Source organism: Panicum virgatum, chromosome 6K, assembly GCF_016808335.1.
Source record: "Panicum virgatum strain AP13 chromosome 6K, P.virgatum_v5, whole genome shotgun sequence".
NCBI lineage: Eukaryota > Viridiplantae > Streptophyta > Magnoliopsida > Poales > Poaceae > Panicum > Panicum virgatum.
In genome coordinates this window covers 39,413,225-39,423,991 of record NC_053141.1, presented here as the reverse complement: position 1 = coordinate 39,423,991, position 10,767 = coordinate 39,413,225, and the positions used below count along the sequence as shown (strand labels likewise).

Genomic DNA, 10,767 nt, shown 5'->3' with positions numbered 1-10,767 from the left:
TCGCCGGCCCCAATTTTGTTAAAAAAATATATATATTTACATACAGGCCCCAAATTCTGCAAGGAAAATTAACATTGATCCATTATCGCCGCTGACGTCAGGAACCTTGACGCGAACGTCGGAGCGTTTTCAGAAACAAATTTCAGGGAAATGCTAAGTGGTGATAGCTGCTGGTTATTAAGCATGTTTTCGTATGGTCACTTAGACAATGGTACATCCTGGTAAGGGATTGGGATTCTAATTCTAATGGACGTTGCTTCTATTACTCTGTTCTGCTGGCAACCACCAGCAGTATTTTTCTCTCACAGCAAATTAGCATCAGTCAGTGATGCACGGTGCGGATATTTCCGTTTTCAGCAGTGTAGAAGTGGAAGTGCGTGTGTCTCCGAGCATGTGGATATGCGCCATCGTACGGGCGAGGTGAGTCGTCGTTGATCCTGTTGCCGCAGTGTTCGCGCCGTAGTTGAAACCTTGGGCGACGCATCAGGGATGCCGCCATGCCGGCTAGAGAAACCATCGAGCGAGGGGCCGGCCGGCCGTCGACAGACAGAGCAACTCCGTCCATCTGTGCCATCGGATCTAATCTCTGAACACACAAACCAATCGTGACTTGGTGAGCGCGCCGATACGGGCTAGGATCAAGTGCACAACTCATCAGACCTGCTGCCGAGTGCCGAGTTCATCGATCCGGATCCGGGCGGCCGTTTGCCTGCCGGCCATGCGTTCAGAGTTTCAGATGCAGAGGCAGAGGCCGGGCCGGGGGGCATGCATATATAGCATATGGCAGCTAGCTAGCTAGTACTGGCGGCACTCTCTGGCATGCGCAGTGCCCATGAATAAGGCCGCGTTTAGATCGTGAAAATTTTTGGGTTACGACACTGTAGCATGTTTCGTTTTTATTTGGTAATTAATGTCCAATTATGGATTAATTAATGTCGTTAGATTCATCTCGTGGTAATCAGTCAGACTGTGTAATTAGTTATTTTTTTTAACTACATTTAATACTTCATGCATGTGTTGAAAAATTCGATGTGATGGAAAAGTTTGGGAACTTTTTGGGAACTAAACGCGGCCTAACATGCCAGCTACTACTACATGTGTACATGCGTACGTCTCAGGCTGACAGGCTCAGCTATAGCCTATAGCTACGGTACAGAACAGTGCTGTTGCCTGCATTGAGCGCCGCGTGCTGCCGCCGCAGGTGCAAGGCCTGGGATCTCTTGGCTGGCCCGTACGTACACCTCCACGTACACTAAGCTATACTCTTTTTGAAAAATTGTACACACTAAGCTACTCGATCGCAGTGTACGTACGCGTACGTTGCATCCGCGCTGTACGCCTGTACGTGCTGCTGCTGCAGCAGCAGCAGCTAGCTCTGACAAGCGTGTGCATGTATTTCATCAATTTGTTGGCGGTTTGCGTGGGCAGTTCCTGACGTCCTGACCGCCGTGCAGCGGTGCAGGGGCACAGCACAGGCCTAGCCGCGCCTGTTTAGCCATCCACTCCCTCTCTCTCTAGCACAAGTGCACAAGCCTTACAAGTTCGTAAAGAAATTTATTAAATATTTTTTTAGATAATGGAAAAGAATATCCGGTTTCACCACCCTCATCGAGGGGATCAGACCAACCTCATTACATATAGTAGCAATCACATCACGTTCTCACAAAAAATTTGAAGCATACAACATTATTATTAAAAGCCAATCCGTAAACTAAAAGGTCATCCATGGGATGCAAAGAAACGAAGAGCCAACATCTCCAGCAAACGACATGCCTGAATCAATATCTCCTTATGTTCCTCACTTTGCTGCAACTGCGCCCAATGGCGTAGCCAATGCGTTCCCCTGAATAAAACCTGCAAAAAAGTTTTTGGTTGACATTTGTTAAAAACAACATCATTCCTAGAGAGCCAAATAACTCAACACATAGCCGATATACCCGTCAATAAATGTAATTTTGGTTTATGACCCCCTTGTTTAACCAATGATTGAATAAATCATCAACATTCTTTGGTGGTGCTAAACCAAAAACTAAGTGAATTGCACGCCAAAAAAAATTTAGTGTAAGCGAAAAAAGGTGTTGGATACTTTCTTCCCGGTTACAAAAGCTGCAAACTTTACTTCCTGTCCAATTTCGTCTAGCTAAATTATCCTTTGTAAGTAATACACCCCTCTTCAAGTACCACACAAAGATTTTAATCTTTAAAGAAACTTATTAGACATGCTCATGTAGTAACTCCATCCTACGCTTCAGGCGTGCGTGAGATTTGTTTTGACAGTCGTTTTACTTGAGACAAGCAGAAGTCATCATAATATAAGGATGATTCAGCTTCAGCTTATTCTCTATCGATCAGTTGGCCATTATTTGGTTGGCCTCGCGGGGTGGTAGAGGGCCATCAAATTTGGACTAGATAATCTAAGTGCTGAGCTCAAAAAGGGTCGGATTCTAATTCTATATAATTTTGAGCTAAAAAATTGAAGAGCCAAGTTGGGCTGTGAAGTGACCGCTAGGACCATGACTCATTATCACCCCTGCCTTCGCTCCAATCCTCTCCTGGCGGGACTCCTATATATATTGTGAAAGATAGTTAAGCAAGTCATCTATAAAGCCCGTCAAAATCCAGTTGATGATCTATTTACTGAAAAAATGTTGAAATAATATTTTAAAAACGTTGAACCTCAACATTTTATTTCTCACCTTCTTCTCCGGAGCCGGCAGGCGCAGGGACCCGCGGTTGAGGCTCCTGTCTCCTCGCGGAGAAGTCGAAGCTAAACCTGGCTGCAATTTGCTAGCTAGCCTAGCCTTGGCCAAAGCAAGCGACGCATGATGTGGTACGCTACGTACGGTACACACACCAGTAAGTACACACGAGCGAGCATGCATAGGCTAGCGCTACGAGTACGTTCCCAACTCGTCAGTGCCGCAAACAATAATCACACACGTTGCAGTACATGAGGTCGATGTGTGGACTGTACGCATACGAAATTAAGTGGTCGTCATACAATGCATGTCATGGGTTCTGCTAGCTCTTGTATCAGATTAATTGGTTGCTTGGTTACATGTACATGTAGGAGTCCGGGTCCGAATGTGTGTGGCCCTCTCTTGCTTGGCAGTGTGGTCCTTCTTTCAGGCTTTTGGGCATTATTTGCGTACATCGGTACATACACATGATGATGATGTTAGATTTGTATTTATGTATAAATTACAATACATGATGGAAACAACTTTGCATGCATTTTGTGATGCGCGTAGGCATGCATGCATATGCTCGGAGATGCACTTGTGGATATGAAAAAAAGAAAGTAAACAAAACAAGCATCAATCATATATAAAAAACAGGCAGTTTCTGCATGTCCCATAGTTTCGTGGTAGCACCATATATACGTTCCTGCAATCCTGCTACTAGATGTTTGGGAGGGGCAATGGCAATGTTGGCAGCTAACATTACCAACACGATGGACATGACAGATTGACAGGACAGCACCCTCAACATGAATACTGTTCATTCTTGGTTCACTGCTTTAGCCTGCAATTTATTCTACGCCGAGTGTTACATTATTGCGTAGCACATTGCCTCTCATTAAAACTCAAATGTAAGAATATACATTTTTGAAAATATATTGATGAAAATGCTGATCTCAGTGAATTAATAATATGATCGCAAAGTATGGACTTAAGAGTAACATATGTCAACATGAAATGCAATAGCTTTTGTTAGAAAACTATCACCTGATTAGAGAAGTTGTACTAGATAAATTTAATTTGTTGTTAACCAATAAGGGGTGTGCTTAGTTCTCTGGGTGTAAAGTTTTTAAAGTATACAGACATATATTGGAAGTATTAAACGTACGTAGACTCATAACAAAACAAATTACTGATTCCGCCTGTAAACTGCGAGATAAATTTATTAAGCCTAATTAATCAGTCATTAGCAAAATTTTCTGTAGCACCACAAATCATGGCGCAACTAGACTCAAAAGATCCGTCTTACAATTTACATGCGAACTGTGCAATTGTTTTTTTGTCCACATTTAATACTCCATGCATGTTTTAAAACATTCGATGTGACGTTTTTGGCCAAAAATTTCTGGGAACTAAACACAACCAAGGAGTACATTATAAGCTGTAAACATACGACCCAAAAGCTTAAAGTTCGCTTAATTGGCTGACTTTCCCATATAATGATGGATGGTAGTACGATTATTCTACTGCCGCCACCGCGCTCTTTTTAAGGAATATGCAATTATTGAACAACAGCTTTCCAGCCTTTTCCTTAAAAGGCAGATTGCAGTTTTTGTTGGCATTCATGAGAATAATTTCTATTTGTATAAAAAAGCGCTTCATATTATATATGTTTCAAAGGACAATGGGTAAACAAGTTATTAATAATTTCCTAGCCCTAAAAAAGAAAAATGGTGTAATAAAGGATATTAAAAAAAGAAATTTTACAAAATGACATTGTGTTCAAAGTAAATTAGCAACCATTTACCACTCAAATCATGCCATTAGCTCCAGGGTAAGCATCCTATGCGTCTAATAACATTCAAAATAAGCATGCATATATATTTGTACCAGTGTTCCTTTTCCCCTTCAATCCAGAATGAAGTAAATTGTTCAAGAAGGCAGTGCGGATTGTAGGATTAGCTGGCGGTTTGATTGATCATTAATCGATGGTCAAATTTACAAAAAATCAAGATAATAAGACTACCTTTGTTCAGAGCTACTGGGAGTGATGATCACTGAAGGTTTAATTTGCCATGTTTTTAAACATGTTTCCAGAATAAGCCAGTAAATCGAGCTAAACATAGCACCACATGCTCTCAAGTACACTGATACTTCTCTGAAGTACACTGATTCTTTTTGCGGCTTATTAGCAAATAAAAGAACTGTAGTTTTTTGTTATATAAACAAACGAAATCTGATCCACACTGAAGAAAGACAAGGCTTTCAAATTTAAAATGGGGAACCAATGCATGCATACTTGAATAGCAGAATATCTGTGTAAATGATTCATGCAGCATGTTAATTGGCTGACCAGGATTTCTTCAGAAGAAATAACGGCCCCCATTACCATAACATGCTGCTATTGAAAATGCTAGCAGTTCAAACCTTTCAACAAGAAGAGAGGCTCTATGCATGTGAAACTGCGAATGTACTCCGACAAAACGTATATATGTTCATCGATATAAGTTCAGGAGCTCTAGTGCTCCTTTATTTTCAGTACGAAAATTCAGCAAAAAGAACCCCTCAAGAAGAATTAAACAGCTCCAAATAAAGTGCACATAAACGGCTGAGAAGGTTCATATTTTTCTTATCATCACTTGATTGAGCATCCTAATTGGTATTGAGGCTGAACTGAATAATTGCAAGCATGAAAGAGGAGGCCAAAAAAAAAGAGGGCACTCGTTTTTGTTTCGTAAGAAAAGGCAACAATTATACTCCTGTCACCGACCGATCGACGGTCCTTTCCCCAGACTACAAGCTCAGATCCAAACTCACATTCTCTTTACGCTCCGGCGGGGCGGGGCGCTTGTGAGGCGAAGCCGACGAGGAGGTCGACGGCGAGCCGGCTCCTCCCACGACCGCCGGCTCCTCGCCTCCGAGCACCGCCAGTGGCGGCGCGGGCTCCTCCTGCCGCCGCGCGGCCAGCGGCGTCCCCACCACGCCGATGCCGGCCGAGGGGACTCGCCAGAGCGCGGGCGGCGGCGTTGCGACCGGGCTGCCGTTGATCGGCTGCGAGATGGACCCGGGCCCGCTGTAGTAGCTGCCGCTGCCGCCGGCACCCGCCCACGCCGGGTAGTGCGACGGCGGCGCGGCCGCGAGGCGGTGGTGGTAGGCGGCGAGGGCGGCGGGGTAGAGGTGGGCGGGATCCGGGAGCGTGTGGTGGTGGTGCGGGTAGTAGTAGTGGCCGTGGTGCATGGACATGGCGGTCTGGAACTGCGCGCGCTTGGCGTGCTGCCGCTCCCGCTTGTGCGCGTTCTGGTGCCCGCCCAGCGCCTGCGACGTCGGGAAGTTCCGGCAGCAGTAGTGGCACTCGAACTTCCGGCTGCCCCCGCTGGCGCCGTCGCCGCCGCTCGCGCCCGCCGCCGTCTCGGCTGTCGCGTCGTCCGAGGCGGCGGCGGCACCAGCGGCGGGGCTTTCCTTGGCAAAGGCCGCTTCTTTCGAGCCGGTCGTGGACGCCACGGCGGCGTCCGGCGGGACGTCGAAGCCGAACAGCCGTATAGCCCCGGCTCCTGCCGCCGTCGTAGCTGGCGGCGGCGGGGATGACGGCTGCTGCTTCCTCTCGCGCACCGACGGGCGGATGAACGGCAGCTGCGAGAAGGAGTCGATGCCCGCGGCCGCCGCGCCGGCGCTGGCGCTCCCACGCGCGGCGTCGTCCCGCTCCCGCTCGCCGCCGCTCATCCTGCTATGAAATCGACCTGCAGCCGGCACCGGTTTATCGACCTCGCTCGCTAGAGGGGGAGAGCGACCGGGGGAGCGGAAGTGGCGTAGGGTTAGGGTTTGATTGGGGCGAGGAGGAAAGGAAGGCGAGAAGCGGAGGGAAGGCAGCCGGCCGCTGGTTGCTCCTGGATTTGCGATTGCGGCTGGGTAGAATAGTTGCAGGATATGGGGCGAACGGAACGCGATGGATTGGAGCGAGCAGCAGCAGGAGGAGGAGAGGAGGGGCCTCGCTGCTTTGTGCAGCAGCACAGCTGTGGGTGGGGACGTCCGTCCGGTAATCGGGACCAGCTGTGTGTTGGGGATAGATGTAGGGTTGTCAACGTAAGAGTGTGTATTGTGTGTGTATGGGTCGTGGTCCTTGATCCCGTGTCAGTGGGATGTGTTAATCCGTGCGGCATCTGCTGGCTGCATGCTGAATGAATTCGAAATTCAAATGCTCCGATATGTATGTCGCCGTCATGGAGTTACTCCGGTCTTTCATCCAGAAAAAAGATGAGGGGTAATTGAATTATTAATTACTCCAAGTTTTTATTCTTACAGCGGGCAGTCCCAACACTCCAACTCAGTTAGTTTCTATAGCATAAATACGTTCCCATATAGTAAGCACAAATCTAAGGCGGCAGGATAGTTCATGAGGAGAGAAGAAAAAAAATATGAAGAAATCGAATCTCATGCAAAAGACCATATCTACGCAAAAATCAAGACAAAAAAAGAAGAGGAATGGAGGGAGAAAAGAGAGAGAAGAGATATGATTGGATAGCAATTTATTTTGAAGAAACCATCCATTGGAGATATAGTGTGTAGTACCACCACTTTCCTTCCGAATGGCATGAACTGCTACGATCCTTTTGCATAGAACCTGAACTTGCTCCCAGCCACAACAAACCATATGCGCATCGGTACAGGCACGTGATGAGTGAGCATCACGCGCGGCGCACACAACACCGTACCAAAGCGGAGGGCGTACCAGCCAGAACACTCCCCAGACATGACCGAGCGATTGGTCGACGCGGCTGATCCTGTTCCCGGGGTCGATCGACGGGAGAGAACCAAAGGACGCGACCTCCTTCCGTCGCTTCGGTTATGGCTTGCTCGATCGCACTCACTCGCACCCCAATACAACAGTGGATACGCCCGGCCCGTCCGGCCATCACCTGGACAAGTCAGGTGATCGGGCGGCCGGCCCCGACCCGGCCCGGCCGACAAGGTCCATGCGGCGGCGGGGCCGGCCGTGCGGCGTGGCGCCGCTCAAGTCGATCACGTAGGCTAGCTTGTCCGCGCGCGCGGCGGCACCCGCTCCCGGCACGCCGTCTCCGTGCGTCAAAACGATCCCCGGCCCGGCCCCTTGCCGTCGCGCTAGCTCCCCGTACGTAGACCCGGCAGGCGTGGCGGGCCGTGTGGCGCGCGCGCGGATCCACCCATCACGCCGGGCGGGCGGGCGGAGCGGGTCGTCGGAGACCGACGACCGGCGGGGGGAAAGCGTTCGAGGGCGACGACCGTCGTCTCATCAGCTCGTTGGTTCCGATCGAGGGCGCAAGTGGAAGTGAAGTGGTTTCGCGAAAGGGACAGCGGATCGGATCGCGGGGGGGTGGCGGCCGCGAGCGCGCTAGCTGTCGCCGCCGTCGATCGTCAAAGCTCTAGCGCGCGTGGCGCGGGTTTTATTCACGATGCCAGCCAGTGCGAGGCCGCGATCGGCGCCGTCGCGGCGGGGATCGATTGGTACGGTGGGGGTGACGTCGCGCGCGGTCCGAGAGCGCCGGGTTAGGGAGGACCGTGGGGAGAATCATGAGTCATGTATCAATTATCGTAATACCGATGTTTCACCGCTCGACGAGACCCTTTCTTTCTTCTTCTTTGGCTCCCTGCCATTTTTTTTATGCTCCTCCCTGCCATTTTCTGGAGCAGTGCGAAAGTCGTTACACGGCTATCTAGCTACCCCTATCTACTCCTAGCAGCATGCATGCATGCATCTGCACTGCAGTCGCGCTGCCGCGCCGCGCGTGCGAGTGCGTACGGGAGGAGTTTTCTGGATGGATGCTGGCCGTCGTACTCACACACACTTGTTCCTTTGCCCTTTTTCTCCATCCCCCACCCGCGCGCCCTGCAGTGTCTTCGTCTTTGCATTGTCAACCGTTGAAGCTATTATATTTTACAAAAAAAAACATTGAAGGAACTGCTGGTTGTTGTGCGCAGCTAGCTTGCCTCTCGTGTTCTAGGCCTTTTCAAGTTGATTAGTTGTAGAGTAGTGCCCTCAAAATAAAAAAAATGTTGTAGAGTAGTGCCCCCTACAACTCGTTCATCAGTACGTTTTCCAAAGTATGTGAGCCTTTAGTAACACTGCGGCACTAATCATGTGTACTCGTCCTTCACAACAACAGTCTTCTCCTAGTTTGCTGAGCAACTTTGTTTGGCTTCTTCATGTACATTTTATTCCCACTAGGGAGTACATACTGTCAGTGTCAACGGTCTAGCTCAACGGTGTAACCCTGGGAAACAAAAAAAAAAGAAAAGAAAAGTAGCAGATCAAAAGACAAACTCTGCGCCGTCGTTGCATGCAAATTAAAGGCAAATGGACCACTGATAACAGCTGCCAGTAGCTTAAAGCTCCTGCTGCATTCACAGTCACTGGGAACGTGTCGTTCCTCGTTCCAGGAACACAGGTACATTTTTATCCTAATAGTGTTAAAATCACTCTTTAAACAACGCCACGTACAACGTTCCACGTTCCTCGATCCATCGATTTGGAAACTTTTGTAACTGTGGCTGCATTATTGTATACGGATCGAACGCAGATGAAACTTGTTAGTAATGATTTTCGACGAATTCAGGCACCATCGGGGACGGATCCAACGGTGGGGTAGGGCTAGCCCCTCCTAGCGCTGGAAATTCTATAGAGCCCCTCTACAAATATGAGAAGGAACAAGGATGGAAGAAGAGGCGGGAGAGGAAGAACAACGGAAGAGACCCCAAAACTCAATCCTGCCTCCGCCGCGCCACTAGGCACCACATGGTGGTTCATGTGTTGGCAATGGGCATGCATGTATGTACACCGGCAACCCGGCCTCACCGTCGTACCCGTACGCATGTAGGGAGGGAGGGAGGCATACATATGGCTACGGGCCCGGCGTCCTTGGTGTACGTACCTACTACTAGCACTACTAGAAAAAAAAACCATAGGTGCCGGTTAAAAATGAGCATAGGTACCGGTTTTGCAACCGGTACCCCCAAACCGGAACCAAAAGTGACTGTCTAAAACACCGGGTAAATCACCCGGTGCCTAAGGTGCATAGTACCGGTTTTACCAACCGGTACCAACAGCTGTGCATAGGTACCGGTTTTACCAACCGGTACCAACAGCTGCCTCTCCCGTTCGCTAGAATCTCTCCCATTCTAGTCTCTCCCGTTTCTGTATCTTCTTCCGTTCTAGTGCCAGCAAACATTCGAAGAATTAATCACAAAATATTAAATCAATCGATACAAATTCCATAAATCTCACAAATCATTCAAAGAATCAATTACAAGATTGATACACTCAATACAATCCCACATGCATCTATATTTCAGAAAAATTTCAAAAAAGAAGAAAAGAAAACACCCAAGGCAGGGGAGCATTTGCGGGCTTGGACAGAACCACGCCTTCGTCCTTGGGCTTGAGGACAATCGCAAGCTCCTCTTGTTTCTTGGCTTAGCTAATGATCTCGGCGTCGAGCGCTTGGGACGCAACCTCGCATTTGCTGATAATCAAGGCCCTGCAGTATATATGGCACAGGTTAGGAATCGAGGGAAGCGCCGAATAAGGGAACAATTCCCAAGATTATGCCACTCGAGGCGAAGGATGCAGGGGATTTACTTGTCGTTTTTGGGAGGGAGGGCGTTGCAGGTGTAGTCGAGGATGTGGATTAGGCCGAGGTTCTGCAGGTTGCCGGAGCGAACGCCAGATCCGACAAATCCAAGCGGACGCTCGTCAGACCCGCCGACCAAATCCAGAGGAACCACGCTAAGAACAGTACAGATCCGCCATCCTACGGAGCAAAAACTAGCGGGAGAACAGATCCAGCATAATGAGGTAGCAGAGGAGCTAAGAACTCACCTGAACTGGCTGCCCGTGCCGATGGACTTGAGGTCGACGACCTGGAAGACAAGCTCTGGGACAAGCTCTGGGATCTCGGCGGCGTCACCCAGTGACGGGTTCGCAAGGATGTGGGACACGGCGCCCGGCGTGACAGACGTGGCGGCGTCCATGCCTCCTTTCGTCTGCGGACTCGTCTCCCGGAAGGAAGGTAGGTTTCACGCGGACCGGTGGGCGAGCTCTAAGCGGCGGCGGAAA

General features: G+C 49.2%; 1 protein-coding gene and 1 long non-coding RNA gene across 2 annotated transcripts; both read right to left on the bottom strand.

The window, feature by feature from the left end:
• Positions 1–5,136: 5,136 nt before the first annotated feature.
• Positions 5,137–6,707, bottom strand: LOC120712577 (zinc finger protein 8-like). The gene has a single exon (XM_039998399.1). It carries the CDS (start codon positions 6,399–6,401, stop codon positions 5,475–5,477), a length of 927 nt encoding a protein of 308 aa, XP_039854333.1. The 5' UTR covers positions 6,402–6,707; the 3' UTR covers positions 5,137–5,474.
• Positions 6,708–9,897: 3,190 nt separating this feature from the next.
• On the bottom strand, positions 9,898–10,492 carry LOC120639220. Its single transcript, XR_005661327.1, has 2 exons — positions 10,291–10,492; positions 9,898–10,189 (listed from the first exon to the last, which is right to left on the bottom strand). It is a non-coding gene; the product is annotated as an uncharacterized LOC120639220 (long non-coding RNA).
• Positions 10,493–10,767: the final 275 nt, after the last annotated feature.

Excerpts from the sequence above, each read along its gene's own strand:
- LOC120712577 (XM_039998399.1), bottom strand. The coding sequence starts at position 6,401 with ATGAGCGGCGGCGAGCGGGAGCGGGACGACGCCGCGCGTGGGAGCGCC.